The sequence below is a fragment of the Euprymna scolopes genome, chromosome 4 (genome assembly GCF_053919585.1).
Source record: "Euprymna scolopes isolate OS-2025 chromosome 4, ASM5391958v1, whole genome shotgun sequence".
In the NCBI taxonomy this organism is placed as follows: Eukaryota; Metazoa; Mollusca; class Cephalopoda; order Sepiida; family Sepiolidae; genus Euprymna; species Euprymna scolopes.
The window spans coordinates 70,321,753-70,344,190 of NC_136485.1; the positions used below are offsets into that span (position 1 = coordinate 70,321,753).

The window sequence follows — 22,438 nt, forward strand, 5'->3', positions numbered from 1 at the left end:
ATTTGCTGGCTGAAGATAGCTTGATATGGGTATCTGAAACGGTCCCTAATTATCAGGTTTGAAATCGACGGTATTGATGACTTATCTCCTCTAAACTTTCTATACACAAAAGAAATAATACGCTCTTATTTTCGGAGTTTCCTTGTAATAGAGCAGAACACTCTGCTGTATTTCTTTTTCCAAAACAAATATAACTAATATATATATATATATATATATATATATATATAAATTGAGTTCTGAACAACAAAGGTTTCTTGCTTCGTTGAAGGAGTAACAAAAAAGTAAAACTGAAAAGTCTGTATTTTACTTACTGATTCCAAGGATCCGGCTATGATTTTGGAGCTCAAATAAAATAAATACGTTGGTGAAAACGTAGCGGCAATGTTTGTAACACATAACAGCACATTCGCCATAATGAACATCGGTTTGCGGCCGTATTTGTCTGAGAACGTCGGTAATATGTAAGCACTGGCCAACTTGCCAATGTTGTATAAGCTTATGATGAGTTCAGCCAGACTCTCTCTGTTGCAAACCAAGTCCCACTGAAGAAAAATATAACGTATCATTTAATGCATTTAAAGAAAAATGTAACGTATCATTTAATGCATTTAAATAAAAATATAACGTATCATTTAATGCATTTAAAGAAAAATATAACGTATCATTTAATGCATTTAAAGAAAAATGTAACGTATCATTTAATGCATTTAAATAAAAATGTAACGTATCATTTAATGCATTTAAATAAAAATATAACGTATCATTTAATGCATTTAAATAAAAATATAATGTATCATTTAATGCATTTAAATAAAAATGTAACGTATCATTTAATGCATTTAAAGAAAAATATAACGTATCATTTAATGCATTTAAATAAAAATATAACGTATCATTTAATGCATTTAAAGAAAAATATAACGTATCATTTAATGCATTTAAAGAAAAATGTAACGTATCATTTAATGCATTTAAATAAAAATATAACGTATCATTTAATGCATTTAAATAAAAATGTAACGTATCATTTAATGCATTTAAATAAAAATATAACGTATCATTTAATGCATTTAAATAAAAATGTAACGTATCATTTAATGCATTTAAAGAAAAATGTAACGTATCATTTAATGCATAATGTATTATCGAAAATGTATTACTTAAATTATCATGTCGCAGTAGTATTCAAAGGGAGGTCATTGTTCTAAGGGAGGTAACTTTATTATAAGAATTGTAAGAAAAATGATTTTTTTTTTTCAGCTACTTCATTTAATGTAACAAAGTTTTATAACATTAACTATCGAGGGGTACCCGGAGGTGTGTGTGAAAACTCCGTGGGGGGGGGTAAAATAAAAAAAATGTTTTGGTAGGTAAGTATGAGGATCGAACCCGAACCGTTGAGGTAAACTTGTAAATTAAAGTGTGAAAAAAAAGGAGTGCGACGGTTTTAACCATTGGGCCACCACGAGATGCTAACGGAAACACGTTTGAATTTATTTAATTACTTGGATTTGGCAGATGCACGTTTTAATGACTTAATGAGGTCAAGTTTGACTGCGGGATAGTATTTACTGCAGGAACGCTTTTTTTATTTTTATTTTCCCAAGATGTTATAGGAAAAAGACTAACCCACATGCGGCGAGCGACAAATGTTGAATATTTATCTTCCCGATGTCGAGCAAATCAATAGACAGGCGAGCTCCGTTGTTAACTCTGAGATATTACGATTTATATGTGATATAAAAAGTTTTAAAAGTTGTGAAGCGACCGACCGCTTCTGAAAAAAGCCTTTTGTAGACATACAGAAAAAGCGAACACACATACAAACATACATACATTTTCGCTTTTATATTTATAGATAACAAAAAAAAAAAAAATGTAAAATGCGACAATTTTTCTTAAACAAAAAATTCAAGTAATTATAAGAAAAAATGATTTTTCAACTATTTTAGTTAAATAGTTACCTCCTTTAGGTTAAAATTCTGAATAACTGATTAATGAGATAGACTGACAACCTCCAAGTTCAAATCAGTTGACTCAACGAAAATCACTTTCACTTAGGATGTTGGCAACCTTCCTGTGGTCTCTCCTGTAAGTACATAATGTCTCTCTAGAAAGAATTATGACTAAAAAAATATCGAGGGAAACTAATACCAACAATAGATTTTTGGATTCCTATGATACGATAAAGCAGTATTTAAAAGTACTTTTTATTTTTGTTTTTTTTTTATAGTAGAATTTCAGTATAATGACAGAGGGGAAGTTTAAAACATGGATGCCAATTTTTTTTTTCAATTTTAGTTCTGACAATTAGATCAGTTATATATATATATATATATATATATATATATATATATATATATATATATATATATATATTATAATTTTGCAATAACCAAGACAACGCTATATTATAACAGATTTATCATAAGATGTATTTCTTCAGTGTTACAATCGTTTCTTAACCATTTGGGCAAGCTTAAACATTAACACTGAAGTAATACATCTTACGATATTGCCAACCTGATAGCTCCTGAACTGCCATTTAGGCTTCAACCTCTGTCCCATCAATGAAATGTTGCATCCCTCTGCCTGTTCTACAAGTACTTTAATGGTGAATACTCTGATGAACTACAAGCACTTGTACCCCTTCGACGTGAATACCCCCGACAAACCCGACAAGCAGCTAAGTCCCACACCTTCACAGTAGAGATCCCTAAGTGTAAGAAAGCCTTCTACTCCAATAATTTCTTCCCTAGAACTGCTAGACTTTGGAATTTGGAACTCCCTTCCGGGATTCTGCTTTCCCAACTGTACTGGCATGCAGAAGTTCAAGTGTAATGTGATTAGACATCTTGCAACTCATCTCCCTTCATAATATCCCTGCAACATATGTCCCCGACTTCAGAGTGGCACTGTGCCTTGTTTGGGGTGAGAATTGAATAAAAAAAAAAAAAAAAGAAAAAAACAGCATTGCTCGGTGGAAGCTTGCCCCCACCCTTGAAAAAAAATAAACTATGGTTGTTGTTGGTGGCCACTACCGTCCCTGAACAATTGCGGCCACTGGCAGCCGTGGCCAAAATGAAATAATCTATCTTTCACTAGCGATTAGTGCTGGTTTGGGGCGATAACCTGCAGGTACTGTTTGAATCTAAGAAAAGCAATTAAGGGAATGTGTAAATCAGTATGGATTAATAAAATTACAAAAAATGGTCCATTAGAATAATAATGGAAAGTAAAAACAGAAGTTTTAGAAGTTAGGGATTCTTACTCTATATGAAATCGAAATCAGTGGTAGCAGTCTTAGCTGTTTCCATTTGTTGTTCAAGTCTTTCTTTTCTTTTCAATTCTTCCACCAATAGTATTAAAGTAAATTTCAGTTTTATTTTGTCTTTTTTTTAATGTGTAAAACAAAATAATTACGACTTTTTTTTCACTTCACTTTTGGAATAGACATCTCAAACTTCCCATGTTAAGAACGGCTTTCGGAAGAGACACCACCAACCTCCCCATTTTAAGAATGGCGCTCAGAATAGACATCCCCAACATCCTCATGTAAAGAATAGCTTTTGGAACAGACAACCCGTTTTTGTTTTGGGGGATAATTATTCTCCCAAATTTAATCAAGATAATCGTTGTCAGCATGCCCATCCGCAGATGCATAAAAAATATAAATTAGGGGGTGGCAGTGTTGTTAAGAGAAAAGTAGATTTGTTTATCGCATGTGCATACAAACCTGGCAAGTGAACAACAGTGCATAATACAGGTCTTTATATCTCTATAAGTATTTGTCTCCACAAAATTTGAATGAGATTTTCTTAATCAGCGTAGTCGAAAACCTATATAAGTTGCCATTCTAAAGAAAATTGTGCACAATGTCGAGAATTCAGTAGATGATATTACTGAAACATTTATTTTTAATTTGGCGACGATCATAATAGATTGTGCAGGTTTAAATAAAGTATCTAATATATAAAAGGCAAAATGGGCACGTGTGTTTGTGTATGCCCATGAAAGGCATTTTGCATTGGGGTTCTCGCATCGGTTAAATTTCGGGAGAAGTTTTCTTATACTTCCTAGATCATAATATCTCAGATTTGCAAATGGACACGGTTTCTTTCATATTTTTTTGGTCGAGTTTAAAAAAATTCCAACCATCCCGTCCTGTCGGCTGTTTGCTTATCTTTTTCATATAAATAAAGTGAAACTGTTCAAATGCAATCGCAACTGCCTGGCCTTCCAGCCAGGTAGTATCTGTTCTGTAATTGCTCCTTGGTCAATGTAAGGGAAACCCTTCATACTGAGACAATTACTATTTATTTGGATACTGCCAGGTTGCCCTCTTTTTGGGGAGCTGTTTTTCTCCCACATTAAAAACAACCTTCATGGGAGGTTTAAAAGCAACACCTTTTATGCAAGTCATCTTTTTGATTGACATCACTAAATTTGAATGCTTTACACATCTGGTCGCGTTATGGTATAGCAGTAAGACGTCAGGTTTTGTTTCATTTTCTTTTCTGCCTTCGTGTCATGTGTTCGAGCTTACCTGCCTGTTTACTACCACGTTTTTGAGGGTTTTTTAAACCTACAAACACCCGGGCACCCAGGCTAGTATTTAAATAAAGGACATAAAAACGTAACTATATCTGAAAAAAATATAATTAATTATTGGAACAAATGTACAAAGCGAGCAAATGAGAGAGAGAGAGAGAGAGGAAATAAATGTTTGTTGTTTTTTCTTCGGCATTGCCATGAAGAAATGTAAAAAGTGAGTAAGAGAGAGAGTTGGGAAGAATATGTACAGAGAGAGATAGGGAGGAGAGTTGGAGAGAGAGAGAGAGAAAATGCAAACTTAAGCCATTGAATGTAAGAAAATGAATGCAGCAATTTACTCAGAGGGCAAAAGTAGGTATCATTGCGATGCCATATTTGAAAGATACATTAGTGTTTGTTTAGTATGTGAATACCATTAATCCAGAATATAGGAATGGTCAGAGATCAGCCAAGCAGATGAAGTGGAGTTAGTCTATGGAGACTTTAGTATTTTGGATCAGAAAAGGGAAAGATTATGTTATGTCTAGGAGTTTATGATCCAGTTACAAAGGATGAACCCCCATATCTGTCGAAAATTCAGAATTCCTCCTGATGATGACTGGGGATGGTAGGAGGACCTGTTATTTAGAGAGGAAAAATAAGAACTACTTCCTCTAAAGATGGTTGCGATTGTGATGATGTTGCTTCTAAGATGCAATGTAGGATTAATCATAACGACTAAATGTGTCTATATGGAACTATTTCTAGTGCCACTTGTTGTTGTTATTGTGTTGTTCTCTCCCACCATAGGTAAGGTGTGATTTGATTGCACAGAGCAATACAAAAAAGAACAACCACAATGCAATTTTACGATTCCCTTTCTTTTGATTGCTGGAAGCCATAAGGTGGGCACATGCATTTTTTGCTCTCTGTAAAAGAGAGAGGGGCACCACCCTCTCCCTCAGCACTAGTAAGGAATAGCTAGGTAGTTAGCTTATAATTCAAAATTAATTGTTGATTGTTGTAATTGTATTTGTAATATATTGTAATATATTTATGTAAAAAATAAACGGATCAAGTAAAGATTAGATACCCTGTAGCAGAAGACAAAGATTGGCGAACATTTCAAGTGACACCAGTTGTTCGACTTTGATATTGCCAATGGTTGTTTGTAAACACGTCAAATAGCAAACAAGGTGGAATGTTCGCGAGCAAGATTTTAAAAAAATATATATTTACAAAACTTTTTAAGATTGAACAGAAAAAATATATATTTACAAAACATTTTCTTTAATATTAAATATTTACAAAACTTTTAAGGATAAAAAAAAAACGATTTCTTTCTATTTACACAAATTTTTTTCAGTGTAATGTAAACGAACATAAATTTAACAAAATATATTTAAATAAATGGGTGTCTTCTCGAGTGCGTTTTTTCTTTTTAAATATATTTACAGAACTTTCATAAACTAATAATAATAATAAAAAAAAAAAAAATGAACTATATTAATTGCAAAACATTAGAAACTGAAAATTTCGGACGCTAAACTTACTTGTACTTAATTTGTCTTCATGGAGAAATAAGCAAATAGCAAGTTTTTTTTTTTTTTTTTTAATAAAAATGAAAATTATAAAAAGATTTTTATCTTGTGATACTACACTTCATCTTTATAAAAATAAAAGTTATAAAAGATATGTGAATAAAATATATTTTTAAAAATCTCGATTGTTTTGCTTATACTTGTGATTTTATTATGCATAAAAATTGCCTCAGTCTAGAAGGATTTCTCCTTCACTGACCACCTACATACATCGCACTTTAAATAAATATTACATTGTATTAAAAACGCACAAAGAAAGATAAAAAAAAAAACAAACAAACAAAAAAAACTGTACATAAAAATTAATCTTGGTCGCAAAAATCTGAACAAGTCAGTTATTTTATATTTGTTTCTGTCATTAAAAAGTTTGGTTATAATAATTTTATTTATTTTTTTTTATATTATGTATTTTTTAATTTACATCATCCGAAATTCTCAGTTATAACGTCGGTTTATTTATTTGTTTGGTATTATTTTACGACCTGCCCCAGCATAGTATAAACACCACCAACCACCCCATGTTAAGAACGGCTTTCGGAATAAACATCTTCCAACCTCCCCATGTTCAGAACAGCTTTTGAAGTTGGGAGTGTTTATTCCGGAAGCTGTTCTTAACATAGGGAGGTTGGAGTGTTTATAATACACTGGGGCACGTCGTAAAAATTTAACATTTATTTATTTATATTATTATTATTTTTTTTATTAAAAGTTCTGTAAATATATAAAAAGAACGCACTGAGAAAGACACCCATTTATTTAAATATATTTTGTTTAAATACGTTTGTTTTATTACTTATATTAAAAAGTGTTGTGTAAATAGAAAAAAGTTTTTTTTTTTAATCCTTGAAAGTTTTGTAAATATTTAATATTAAAGAAAATGTTTTGTAAATATATATTTTTTCTTTTAAATCTTTAAAAGTTTTGTAAATATATTTTTTAAAAACTTGCTCGTGAACATTCGACCATGTCTGCTATTTGACGTGTTTACAAACAACCATTGGCAATGTCAAGGTCAAACAACCGGTGTCACTTGAAATGTTCGCTAATCTTTGTCTTCTGCTATGGGGTATCTAATCTTTACTTGATCCAAATAAACTAATTAAGATTTATATATGTATACTGCAATTGTGTTGCGTTGTCCGTTCAGCCTTAAATGTCAAAACGTTACCTGCAGTAGTCCCAGTTAGGGGCACTCGAACACGAAGACGATTCCAACTAGAAGACATCATTCTGAGGGAGTGAAGGAGCCAGCTACACCCAAAATCCCAGGTATGCCTATACTCTTCAACGCTGACAAAAAGATGTCTCAGCGACTGATCCTCATATTCTCATATGATGTTGTTACAATTTGGTGCCGTCCCTGGAACACCCATAGTGTCACAAGCTGGTACCATTCTCAGAACATTTCTTTTAACCCCTGGGCGGTCACTCTGGTGATTGGTCCATCTTGTCATAATCTGATGCCATTTCAAGCCATTTATGTAACACACGGCTCGGTCATGTCATTGACCAGGCCATTGTGTTACAAAGGCATTCTAAAATTACATAAGATAGTATCTAGGGATATGTTGTTCAGCAGTTCAGGTCATATTGGAGATCATATATCGGGTACATGTAATACAGAGGTAACGATAATGGAGACAAGACATTTATAACAGAGTGAGAGATGGGAATTCATTATTGAATGAATGTGCGTTACTGTTCTTTTACACAGAGGGGGATAATCATTACTTATGATGGAGGAGGGGGACACATTACTTGGAAGGGGGTTATACAAGGTTCATATTAAGATGATTAACACATTAGCTTCAATTGTTGAATGGCGACACGAAGACAAACAGTTACAAATATCGACGATGTTCTTTATTTCATTTGACTGGTCGAAATGATGATGACGTCAGGAATTCAAATTCGGGATATACATAGTTTAATGTTCTTTCCTTCGCTTCCAAAGGACCCTGACTCCAACTCTCTTTCTGACTAGCAGACTCAACTGTTCTGCCTCCTCTGCTCGACTCGAATCCGACTCGACTCTCTAATCTGCTAATCCTAACTCCTATTATTGAGAATTCCCTTTTTGCTATGACGTAAGATATGTGGTTCCAAAACGTGAGCAACTCACGTGGTTCAGCATACGTTCTCCAAACACACTTTCGACAACAAAGAATTCTCAACTAACCTATTCTAATAAATTTGTATGTGGCATCTATTGTTGCAAATTTATGGTACTTTGGTCCAGATGGGAATTTGTGCAATCAAAATATTATATATGGAGATGTATGTGCTGAATAGCAAAATTATTTCAAAGCTGAACTTCACACCCTCACCCATTTTTTTTTTACTAAAAACCTTCCTTTGCTGAATGTTGATTTTCGTTTTTCATTAAGAATTTCACTTTTGAATATAAGCGTTGTTGCCTGAAGAGATCCCTAGTTACTAAATACTAGAAGACCGAAACATGCTCATGATTGTGTAACAACACGTAACTGCTTATGTAAAGACAAATTGAAAGTGTAACTTGTATTACTTTGGTATTGAGCACTCTTGTATTAAATTTGTTATATTTTACTGGTTACCTTACCTTGGAAAAATAGCAACCTCAAATTACACGCACACACACACACACACACACACATATTTGATTTATCATAAAAACTAAAATTGAAATCCCAAATAAAATTCGTACCCATATTTCATCCACAGGAAGTCTCGCATTAAAGACAAAACGTTGATGAACACATAACTTGATTTGTTCCTTTTATATATATAGATAGATAGATAGATAGATAGATATAGATATATATTATGTAAACAAATCAAGTGGAGGTATTTCGGACGATGTCAAAACATCATTAAATTCACTTCTCGTTCAGCAGCCACCAATAGCGTAATGGTTAGAAGCCTTGACTGCCGTACAGACGGCCGGGTTTCAATCCTGGCTTGAGGTAGTTGCCTGTCTAGCCGCACTGATGTGCTGTGAAACAGCGAAACAGTACTGTATGTGGATGACTATAATGCTCCTCACCTTGAGTTGAGCATATTGAGAAGTGATACACGAATTACCATTAGCGTATAAGCGATGCTCTTTGTGTAAACAAATCGAACGGAGGTATTTCGGACGATGTCAAAACATCATTAAATTCACTTCTCGTTCAGCAGCCACCAATAGCGTAATAGTTAGGAGCCTTGACTGCCGTACAGACGGTCGGGTTTCAATCCTGGCTTGAGGTAGTTGCCTGTCTAGCCGCACTGATGAGCTGTGAAACAGCGAAACAGTACTGTATGTGGATGTCTATATATATATATATATATATATATATATATATATATATATATATATATATATATATAATGAGAATAATGAAAATAGTATTCTGACAAAATAGAGAGATAAAAAAGGAACAAACCAAATTATGTGTTTATCAACGTTTCGTCTTTATTACAAGACTTCCTTTGGATAAATGAAATTAAGAAAATAAAACATCAGTAAAAATATTTGAAAATACATTTTTGATGTAATGAAATGTATGACTCGGATACATTTCAGAAACGAAAAAAGCCGTTGGAAATTTAAAAAAGTGTTGGGGGGGGAGGTCATAGCGTTGTAAAAGAGAGTAAGATTTTTTTTTATATAATGTCATATAGCTGTTAATATATTTAAAAAGATATGATGCGATTCATATTTGTTTTAGTACAAATACGCCCGTTATAATTCTAATATGGATGCGTAACTGAAATGAAATGAATGTATTTTTGCGATGCAATTTATTGACTGATTATATGTAATTATTATTATAGGTGATGTTTTCTATAGTCTGAAAGAGTTAAATTGTGTCTAAAATTAAATTATGTTCTTTTAATAGGAGTTTTATAAGCAATAAGCATTATAAGCAATAAGCTTCGTATGTCTGCCTGAAATCCGTTTGAATCTAAATGGTCTAGAAACATCTGGCAAAATATTCTAACTCGTAGGGTTTTACCCTGAGTGCCTGTGCCGAATTTTATTCTCAGGTTGCATTTGGCCCTTCACTTCATCTGGATGTCCATAACTGTATAAGCTTCATCTCTGTATCGTTCCTCTTCATCTAGAGCTAAAGATGAAACTATAATTGATCTGAATGATATGGCAGTGAATTCTGTGCCAGACTTTTTGACATACCCACTTCTCTGTTCCTGGGACTCCATCCTGGGTTTTCTTTTGTAGTAAATGATTTTGGAGGTTTACATATTCTTCCAATGTTACTGTTTTCCACATGTGTAGCATTTTTAAATCCTTTCAATGGACACTTGTCCTTTGGTTTTTCAAGAGAGATTACCTCTGCAGTTCAGACAGACTGTCTTGACTGTGGTGTTTGCGATGCTTATGTTAATGGATTTGAGTTTCTGTATGTCTTTTTCGGTTGCTTTATAGTTGCAAGCAAACTTCAAAGCACCCTCAACTGTGTGTCCTTTAAATTTGTTCAAAAGTTCTTTCTGGAAGTCTTGGATGCGTGCAGTGCAGATATAATAATTTGTTCCAAAATTCTTTCATTAATTTTGTCAGCACTGAAACGATATTTCTGGGCTTGCTATCAACATCTAGTTACAAATTCGTCAAGGGCTTAAGGATTTCATTAGTTTGTTTCTAGAAGAAGAAATACATCTTGAGACTTGCGATCCTGAAATTCTGGCTTGGATTCATCTGTTCCTCAAATCTTAATCAAATATACTCATGATTTCCCTTTTACTCCTCGGTGTCCACGAGTTGTATCTCTGAAGATCCTCATCGTCTATACCAGTGAGGATATAACATACTTTCTCCACATTTATTACATGTTTAATAATAAAGAATATTTCTATTTTCTGTTTAAAAAGATGAAATGACTCGAGTAAATTATTATTCATAAAAATAAAGAAATATGTATTTGTGGCGAATTGTTTAACAGTATTTGTGCTTTCATGTGTGAGGTGTTCGCATGCATCAAGGTTCTGTGCAGTTGTCAGCTGTGTAGCGGTTTACAAATGGAGATGAGGTTGCCGTGTTTGTATTAATCTAACTGGATTTACTTGAGGCAAAGAAAATAGAGCCAACAGAGTTCCATTTAAAAAGACAAAAATCTCCTCTACAAATTATATTAATTTATTTGACATTAGCAAATGCAGAAACGTATGCCTTCAAATATTTATTCATGGTGTCTTATTTGGTTGTTTTATTTTGTGGTATATCAACCATTTTTAGTTGTTGTTTTTTTTAAATGTCGAATCTGGTCAATTTCTTTATAACTTTAAATATTTATTTTTAGTGTTTAGTTTGTTTGTTTTGTTCTGTTTTCTGAATTGAAATCTATCCATCCAACACTATCGTCGAATAGTTTTTGATCTGTTATTTGATTACACTCACCCTTTCTTTTTCTCTGCAACTGCATTTTCATAGACGTGATTTTGCTAGTCTCAGTCTTTTCTTTAAATACTATTATCGTAGGTGTTCTTCCGAATTGTTTCATCTTTTTATGCTTCCTTTGTTTCAGCTCATTTGGGTCGTTGGTCTAGTGGTCTACTTCAATTCATTGTTTGGGTACCTCATTGTAATAAAGTGTCCTATTCCAATAGCTTCTTTCCAAGAACTGCAAACTCGTGGAATTCTCTTCCTGCTGACTGTTTTCCTCCTATCTATAGCCTTGTGCTTTTTAAAACTAAAGTCAATATGCATCTCCTATCTTTGTGATGATCATCTTCTGTTCTTGTTAGCTCCTTACATCAAGTGGCTCTGCACCTAGTCTGGAGCGACTTCCATAAAAAGAAATCTCGTCAACAGAATAGGAATCAGAAGGAATAAGAGCAGTTCGGCTGGCAGGTATAAATTACAGAGAAAGAACTGAGTCTCAGAGTTTTCATCCCACATGTCTGCGAACCAACACACGTTGTGTGCAGTTTCAATCGCAAAGGAGACCAAGACAAAGAATAGGAAATAACTCCAACTCGCTTGTTCTTTGTCGCAACAACATTTTTTTCCTCATTTTTTCCTTACCACTTTGACGTCCATCATGTGATCATCTTCTCGAGCGTCTTTCACACCTCGCACATGATCGCAAACGTTATCCATGTCTCTCTCATGATCGTTCTCTTTCTCTCCATTTTTATAATTTTCTTTTCTTTCTCGGTGACGTCACTTCTCATGCATTTACATCCGCGCATTCACACTGTTTTATGCTCAACGTCATATGAAAGATCAGGAGAGCACTATAACGTCCAGTTGCACTGACAATTCTCGAGGAATTGTTTGTAAAGGGCAGAAAAGGCTGAAAAAGTGTACACGCGTTGTGTTTTAATCAGCCAATGTATTTCTATGAATGCTTGAAAATTCCTGTTTTAGTCAACCGAACTGTATACTAATCACTACGCAAGAGAATTACATGATAATACAAAAAAAAAAAAAACGATCTTAATCATATGATAGATCTACAGTCATAGAAGGAAAGCTTTACAACAGCCTGTGTCATAATGTAATCATCTGCTAACCGACGCCAATCATGGCTTTTTTTTTTTTCATATTTACCAAGGCTAAAAGCCACTCAAGTAGTAAAAATGAAAAAAGAAAGAAATGTTGTTGTGTACTCTTTCCTGTAAACTCACTTTCACAACAACAACAACAACAACAACAACCATGAGCAGGTCACTCTAAACAAACTTCTTTTTTTAATATGTAGATAAGGGGAGATAACTCAACTGCCTTAACTCAGAGATTAACAACAATAAAGAGGAGATCACTCCTAACAAACTTTCTCTATATATATATAGGTAAGGGGAGATTACTCAACTGTCTTAACTCAGAGATTAACAAGAAAACCAAAGGATTTAAGTTTATGTAAGGTGACAGTCGCTAAGTGCTTAACGACACAACCTGACAATATGGATGTTCTAAATTTGAATCCAGTTCATTCTGCAGAAATCTTTTACTTAGGATGTTGCCAATCTCCCGTAAGTGCCTGATGTCTTTGTAGATCTGAATGTAACTAGAAAAATATTGAGGAAACCAATCCTGTCAATCAAATAATCTAATCAATCAATTTGAATTATGTAAGGTTGCTAATGTGACCCCTAAGTCAGGAATGATTCGATTTAACCCTTAAAGAGACAAGAGACAATAACCAAACTGACCGATCTACATGTGTTTTATAAATTCAAATATTCAATCTTTTTACGCGCGTCGCATCCCCCAAAATTCAATGTGAAATTCACTTTCACCATAGTAGATGACTGTAGTCAAGACGATGAAGCGCATGGACATGGTTGACAGTGCTAAGCAAGTATTTATCACCTACATCATACTCTCAACCTATATAGCACCAGAAGCTTTTGCTTTTAGTAGCTTTAACTGCTATCAACGATTTTCCTTACTCTCTATCTGTGCTAAAACTAAACAAAAATTCCACAAACAAAGTTTCTTTCTCAGAACTGCCCATCTGTGGGACATAATACCGTAAAGCTGCTTCCCAACTGACTACAACATGGTTCTTTTCAAATCCAATGTAAAGAAGTTTTTGTTGAGCTGTCCTCTTAAATAACTACCCAATTAACACCATTACCGATCATCACTGTTATCTAACCCTTAATCTCGAGTGGCTTCTAGTTCTTGATAAGCGGTGACCCCCACCTAGTAAAAATAAAAAAAGTTGTATAAGTAAAAATTTAAATGTTGGTTTTCGTTTGTCCTTTCATACTTCAATCATTTCGATTTCAAAAAAATGTTCAATATTTTATGACAAAATCTGTGAGGGTGAACATAGGATTTGTGACCTTCATAAAAGTCATCAGTCGAAGATGCATTCTCAGCAATTTGTCTGACAAAGTATGAGCAATTTTGAAGCTGGATAACCTTTTTTTCTGTCAACCTAAGTTATGCTTCTGTGCAGTTGTAGTAGGTCTATCTTTCCAGACCTTCTTGCACTTTGAGAAGGGGTCAGTTTATTGCTGATTCCCAAAGGAATGCCAACCGAGCTTCTCATGCACTTTTTTTTTTGTGTGTGTGTGTGTGTGAACCAGAATGCATTTTCTCTTGTGCTATTTAATCCTCAAGAAGGGCAGGTAAAGTAGGTAATCACCTACAGAGATGCTTGTTTACATTAGTGAGCTCTTAGATCAACGCATTTCAGGTGAAAACATTATTGCATACTTACGTGTCATGGCAAAATTAGTATAAATTAAAAAAAAATTATGAAAAATAATCCGGTAGATGATGTGCTAAAATATTTTTTAAATAACAAAATCAACCACAATTACCTTCCCAGATACCATGTTTAAAGATGGAGGACCCTTAATTTAAGTTACTTTAAGTCGAGGGTTGTTTTTATTTTTTGTTTGTTTGTTATACTGAATTGGTCGCACAACTCTTCGGCATTAAAACGTGCGATAAAACTCGATAAATTTTATTTTTACTTGTAACTTTTTTGTACTGAATCATTTTTCATAATTTTTTAAATTCATACTAATTTCACATGGCACATCAGTACGTAATAATGTTGTCACCTGAAAATGTAAACAATGTAAACAAGCACACCTACAGAAGATATCTTGATAAAAACCCCTTTGTGTCAGAAATGTTTTGACTCAGTTAAGAAAATGACTTCCAAAAAAAAAAAAAAAAAAAAAAAAAAAATTGACGAGATGTTTGAAAGTCAATTTCAAAAAACCATTGAATACATGTCAGCATGTAAAACGGATGTTAAGTCAATGATGATGATGATGATAATCATGATGATCTTTGAACCCTGTGTCACATTTTTCCTGCGGTAGGTGGGGGTGGGGGTAGGTAAATATTAGCAGAGATGAATAAATGATCGTTGGGGTCGTTTTAATCTTTCTTCTTTCCGAATTGGGTCGCCAGCGGGACTGAACAAAAACATGTTGTTGCATTAACTCGAAAGAATTTGTTTTCTTTTCTGAGAAACGAGGTCAGCTGTTTGTGGCAAACCTTATTACATGAAAAGAGACATAAAAAAAAACACCTACTCTTTAATATTTATATTAAATTTCTCTGATAGTTGCTATGTTCCAATGAATTGGTGACGAAACTATGCGACTGTAAGGGTGATCTTTTTATTTACAACCTCATGTGACTTCTTATATAATATAATGGTATTCATTATCATGTTCCCACGTTTGTCTTACACTCACCTGCATTCTTTGTATTATTCGGGCTACTGTTCTTATCTTTAATGTTATTCTCACAATATTTCGACCTTCTTCCAGTGTATTTTTGAATCGTTCTGTCAAACTATGGAATTTGCAAAGGATGCCAATGCTGAGAGGCGGGGGGGGGGGACCCGGAAAATCTGTGAACATGCATCACTTCTAGATCTGTTTTTGACCACAGTTCCCGATGATTGTATAATGAATGCCGACAGCCCACTTGGGAACGCTGAGCATGCAATGATAATGGTTGAAATCGCCCTAAACTCTAGAGCCAAAACTGAAGAGCTAGTGCTCAAAACAACGAGATATTATAAAAAGGCTGACTGGGAAGCCATCAGAGATCTTATCAGAGATGCCCCATGGGGAAATATTTTTCTCTTCCTGCTGAACAGTGTGCAAACGAGACCACCGAATGATTCAAAACTGCAATCGAAGTGCATGTTCCCATACAGAAATTTTATAGCAAGCCCCACTCTCCCCAATGTTTTACTTCGACTTGCGCTACTGCCATTGCTCAAAGGCAGTATGCATACCGCAGATTTAACTGACATAAGTCCAGTTCAAACAGACAGAAGTACATAGAAGCTAGAAGTAACGTTAAGAAAGAAATAGCGACAGCTAAGAGAGAATTTATGGAAACCACTAAAAAACGCATTAAAGCACAAAAACTAGGAACTAGTGACTTCTGGAAAATCTACAACACTGTAGTAAATAATGGGCAATCAACAATTCCTCCACTAACCAACAATCACGAGGTTGTTTGCTCAGCAACCAAGAAAGCTAACATGCTTGCCAGTCGGTTTGCCTCAAACTTCACACTGGACCCTTCCAACCACCCCCTACCTGAATTTCCTATGCAGACAGACGCCACGCTAGATGATCTGAAAATCACCCCTTCTCAGGTGTATGCTATCATAAAAGACCTTGACACTTCAAAAGCATGTGAACCAGATCTCATCCCAGCTGTGCTATTAAAAAAGTGCTCAGCCGAAGTAGCTCCAGTTCTCTCCAAACTTTACAACAAATGCCTTAATGAATCTTGCTTTCCGGGCTGTTGGAAAACTGTTTCTGTGGTACCAGTATTCAAGAATTCTGGCGAAAGAATTGACCCATTAAATTATCGCCCCATTAGCCTCCTCCCACTTTTGCCAAAATATTTGAGACCTTAATTAACCATGCTCTAGTCCATCACCTTACAGATGCTAAACTTCTGACTGACCAACAATATGGATTTAGACAAGCCCGTTCCACAGCTGACATCCTCACTGTAATTTCTGAATGTATATACCACTCACTGGATAAAGCGGGGGAGGGCAGAGTGGTAGCTCTAGATATATCTAAGGCTTTTGACAGGGTATGGCATGAGGGTCTCCTCAGGAAAATTAGATCATACGGTATCACTGGTAGAATACTTAACATAATTAAATCTTTCTTAGATAAGAGAAGAATCCAGGTTGTCCTCGACGGTCGTATATCGAAACAATATGATATAAATGCGGGAGTGCCTCAGGGGTCTATCCTTGGACCTCTACTGTTCCTGATATTCATAAATGACCTCCCCGACAAAATTGCTTCTGCGATGGGTATATGTGCTGATGACAGCACACTCTATAACAGACACGACAGGAAAACAAATGAACACATATCTAAAGAAATGGCAGAAACACTAGAGGATGACCTCCAATCTGTAGTGGAATGGGGACAAAAATGGATGGTCACGTTCAATGCTGCTAGGACTAAACTAGTTTCATTCAATAACTACAAGAAACCTTCTCTACCACCTATAGCAATGGCCAACGACTCTTTATCTGAGAGTACATCTTTCAAACTCCTTGGCCTAACGTTCACAGGAAACATGAGCTGAAACAATTACATTGAAAGCATTGCCAGGGTCGCTGCAAGGAATGTGGGCTCTCTCTACCGTGCTGGAAAACTACTAACACCCGAAAGTATCCTGTACCTCTATAAGGCCACCATTCGCCCATGTATGGAGTATTGCTGTAATATTTGGGCTGGTGCATCTGCTACTAGTCTCTTGCTCCTTGACAAGGTTCAAAAGAGTCACAAACCTGATAGGCCCTGAACTGGCATCTAAGCTTAAGCCTCTGTCCCATCGACGAAACGTTGCATCCCTCTGCCTGTTCTACAAGTATTTTAATGGTGAATGCTCTGACGAACTGCAAGCAATTGTGCCCCCATGACGTGAACACCTTCGACAAACTCGACAGGCTGCTAAATCACACCTCCACACTGTAGAGATTCCTAGATGTAAAAGATCTTTCTACTCCAGTAGTTTCTTCCCCAGAACCGCTAGACTTTGGAATTCCATTCCAGGTCCCTGCTTCCCCAACTGTACTGACATGCAGAAGTTCAAGTGCAACGTGAACTGATATCTTGCTGCCCAAATCCCTACATAGTACCCCAGTAGTTGTTGCCCCTTATAGTAGCCCCCTACACCAAAGTGGCAATGTGCCTTGTTTGGGGTGAAAATGTAATTTAAAAAAATTTAAAAAAACAAAAAAAAAAAAAACTCCATTATCTCGACTACGATCAAATGATGATGATGATGATGATGGAATTTTAGATTGAAACCCTTTATTTAATCCACAGGGGTAGCATGCTCTCTTTCCGTCAGCCATGACCAGGTAGAGGTCTTAAGTAATTAGTAATTGCATTCTTAATATCTTCTGCTCCAAAGATTGAACCTTCAAACCCCAGAAGAGTGTCGCTTAGAGCTGAATTTTACTTAGTATTTTATTTTTCTGTTAAACTGTCTGCAAGGGCAGTTCAACAAAAAGATCCCTGAGTTCGACAAGACACGTCTAAAAAAGGTTGGAGGTTACATCAACAGAAACATTGTGAGAATAATACTCAAGATGAGATCAACAATCATCAATTTTTTTTTCAATTATCCCAAACTTCTTTCACCTGTAAATTCTTCTTTGAATGCTCAGTATACATGCTTTCAAGTCCAATTTTACTTTCATCCTATTCCCAAGGTAAAGTGACGATTGGTTTTATTTTTTTACAAAATAAAAACAAGAAAACCATGATTTCTGAAATAAAAACCTCTGCTAATCTGCAGCTTATCCGTAAACAACACGAAAAGGTTAGGGTTAGGGTTAGGGTTAGAGTTAAAATACCAACCTCTGATTTTACAGACACATGTCTTCCTTTTGGATAGAAATACCCATTATCGCATGGCAAATGGTCTGTGATACTTCCATTGATGTGTACCTCAACATCGCATTGTTTGTAAACAATTTGGCTGTTGCTTGATTGGGTAACATTCATCAAACTGATATTTGCCATCGGCTGGCACTGGACTTGAACATTGGAAACTGTGAAGACAAAGAAATAAAATCTCGTAGCATTCCTCTGTAAGACACCATTGCTCTCATGAATGTTGTAAGGAGTTTGTCGTGTGATCTCTGGTATAGGTAAGATAGACGAGGGATTTTCGTCTTTTTTGTACCGTGACTGACATTAACAATAAAACTAAAATGAATGTATGCTTGAAAAGGAAGGAGGTAAAAAATACAATTAAATTAATACGACATATTTATATATTTACAAAGAATTAAACTTGCTTGTATGAGTGAATTTTCGTTTTTGCATGCCGAAGTTCAGACGGTTAAATTGTTTTCCTTTGTTCATAAAAATGGGAAAAAGAGTGAAATATAAGGACCTGTTTCTTCTCATCTTTTTTTCAGAGAATGGTAACACAAATTTCTTGGGAACTTATGAAATTTCCAATCCTCAAGAACTCATTAAAATCAAATTCTTGCGTCCCAGGACTCTGTCTCTCTGTCTGTCTCTCTCTCTCTCTCATATATATATATATATATATATATATATATATATATATATATATATATATATTGATGAATATACACATATAATATTTATAATATTATGAGGTGATATAGTGTACATATTTTCAGTATTTACTTCAATATTTTTTTTTACAAGGGAGTCATATCTTATCTAGGCCCAAAGGCCACTCGAGGATAAGGGTTAATGAGTGTAAGGTGGTCACTGAGACAACAGGTTAATGATCGTTTCGGGAGGAAATTGGGTAGAATTTGATTATTTAAGGACTTGTTTACATCGGACTTGAAAACCACCATGTTGTAGTCAGCTGGAATGCAGGTTAGTGGAACAGAGTTCTACAGAGTTCATTGAATTTGCGTTTAAATTTAGGCAGAGAGAGAGAGTATGGGAAATTGTTGGTAGCTTGACAAGTGCTTTTTGTGAAAATGTGGTGGTGGTGGGGGCACAGATTGAAGCTTAAGCGAGCACTTGTCATGAAAATAGTGATAGAGACAGGCTTGCAACGTCTCTTCTGTGAGAAAGAAGTTGCAGGGATGAGAAAAGGCCATCACTTAATAAGTTTTAAAGCCGGATTTGAAGTATGTCAAGACAGGATAGGATGCCCTGAGCAGCTCCTACAAATAGACTTTGATGGTGGTAGTATGAAAATATATCTCTGATAAGTAAGCTATACAAAGGCGTTCATGTTTCGTTCAAACAAGAAGTCATCAGGCTAAATGGTATTTACTCTGATAGATATATTTTTCCTGACATAGATATATTTTCATACTATATCTATTTATCCATATAAAATGGTGCAATGTTTTCCATCTAAATTTACTCACCACAGGACTTTTAACACAGGCGCTACAGAAAATTCCAATACAGTCACACTTCCTGTTATTATCAGACAGTTTCATTTTATTTCAGAATTTCCTACTTTATTTCCGACGTACATGGCTCTCACAAAACAGTCATTTTTAGATGTAGCATGCGTAACTTTTACTCACTATAAAAGATCTGCTTTCACTCTCCCATCAAACAATGTGAATTCTCGTTTATTACATACATTTTTTTACCTCAGACCGTCAGTGTTTGATTTAATTATTCCGTGACATTATCTTTCACCCAATCTAATTTCCTTACGTCAATAAGAAACGCTTCCTTCAGTTTAGTATCTTATTTTTACAGTGGTTTTATTGGTTGACTACAAACCTATTCATAGAATACTAGAATATAATTACTGAACATTAAGCATAGTGTCTTATTTTATTCTATTAAGAAAAACACCTTCATTTACGAAAAATGTACATTCTTAAGACTCACTGATTCTGTTCTTACCAAATTATTATTACTAGCAGTGAAAATTCCACGGAATGAGAAATATATTTAATCAACAAATATATTTTGATAAAGCTGATATTTGTCTGGATAGCACAAAAAAAATGTTTTTTGTTTTTTTTTGACAGAAACCAATAACATGTAGCAAATATGAGTTTATCAACATTTCCATGAAAATAGTGTCCATTTTTTTTTTATTGAAATCCTTTAAGATAAGTAATTTGTGTATTCATTTATTTATTTGCAGACTGCTATCCTCAGCTTCATAGTTATTGTTTCACAATGTTTTGGACAACTATTTCTCTGGTTTTCGTCAGGGGATTAACCGCAACGGGATGAGAACGCTGAGTCTCTCAACTGTATTTTACTGCCTTCCATAGTTGTTGTCATCTTACCATTTTTTTTATCAACTAATCCTTCATAATTACTGAGGATAAAGTTAAGAGACTCAGCATTCCTATTCCATCGCAGTTAACAACCTGACGAAGGCCAGAGGAATAGTTGGCTGAAACGTTGTGAAACAACTACTATAAAGATGAGGATAACAGTCCACAAATAAATAAAAATATACAGATTACTGGACCTTGTGTCACCTTTAGCCTTCATTATGCGTGTGGTAAGGAGAGAGGGTAATAGACAAATGAAGAGAGTGATATTGTGAAAACGATTTCCATTGCAGATCATAAATATCAAGCTCTCATAATCGGAACAGAGCCTTGCTGAAGTAATGGTTATTTATTTATAAGTTAGGGCAGAGTTAAACACAAAGTTGGTTTTTGTGTGAAAACTCCCGTTCCTCAAAAAAGAGGCATTGGGACAAAACAAAAATAAAAATTGCTTCAATATAATCTCCTTCATCGACCAAAAGCAGAACAAATGAAGTGTGAATAGAGGCGTTGAATCTCTACGGTTCCAGGTGAGCATTGTCTGAAGACAGTGGTTTCAAATCCTAGACAAAGCCAGCCAGAGGATTAGTTGGCCAAAATGTGGTGAGACCACAACAACTATGGAAGGCAGTAATTACTGAAGATACGGTTAAGAGACTCAGCATTTCTATTCCATCGCAGTTAACAACCTGACGAAGGCCAGAGGAATAGTTGGACGAAACGTTGTGAAACAACAATAAAGATGAGGATAACAGACTGCAAATAAATAAATAAATTACTCATCTCAAAGGATTCCAATAATAAATAATTGTCCATTGTATTTTAAATGTAGAACTGACCCAAATGAGATACATGAAAATAAGTACAAATAGATTCTTCGAAAGTAACATCGTGTTGTACTGCTAGTGCATTGTATGAATTGGAAGTCGATAATTGTGCATATTATGAAACAAATTTCTTGCAAATGTTCACTTGGGCTCGACCGGCACCTGACGTCATTGCTGGAATATGCCGAGCGCCATTAAAAATGCCCGGAAACCTGTTCAAATTATTGTTTGTTTGATTTTTTTTAATAGTATTTTCAAGTTAAATTCAATTTTTACGATATTTTTGTTTATTAAATTGCTAAGCGAATATACAGAATAGTTACAAAACACCCTCCCCATGTTAAGAATGGCTTTCTAATCAATAACGTTATTATTTCAGTGTGATAACATGGATTCACAAGTACCCACAATTGTTGGTCCAGCCATACAGGACCTTCATGAGAAATCCGGTTCATAATATTCAACAGTAATGACATCCGGTTCGTACAATGCACCGATACCTGTGTTGCCTAGTTCAATACAAATAATATAATCACATTGTAAGAGACAGCCGTTAATTTTCTCCTTCGGTCCAGCATTTCTTGGCAAGTAATGTTTTCTGTTTTTTGCCCTGTTTCTTTTGAATGTTCCCGTTTTTTATACATAACGTTTTGCTGACTTCTTTCTTTAGTGGAGAACCATTGCACGTTGAAATTACTGAGTCCCTTTCTTACACGGTTACAATAATGATCATATATTATTATTATTATAATGCGATTAAAAA

The 22,438-nt window shown here is 34.8% G+C and overlaps 1 protein-coding gene across 1 annotated transcript in view; it reads right to left on the bottom strand.

Annotated features, from left to right (window-relative positions):
• Positions 1 to 22,438, bottom strand: part of LOC145268324 (organic cation transporter-like protein) — a 95,184-nt gene that overhangs the window by 70,826 nt on the left and 1,920 nt on the right. Inside the window, exons 2-3 of the mRNA XM_080123815.1 lie at positions 18,456 to 18,649; positions 315 to 545 (exon numbers count right to left, since the gene is read on the bottom strand). Coding sequence (XP_079979941.1) covers positions 315 to 545; positions 18,456 to 18,649 — 425 coding nt within the window. The remainder of the gene's footprint in view (positions 1 to 314; positions 546 to 18,455; positions 18,650 to 22,438) is intronic.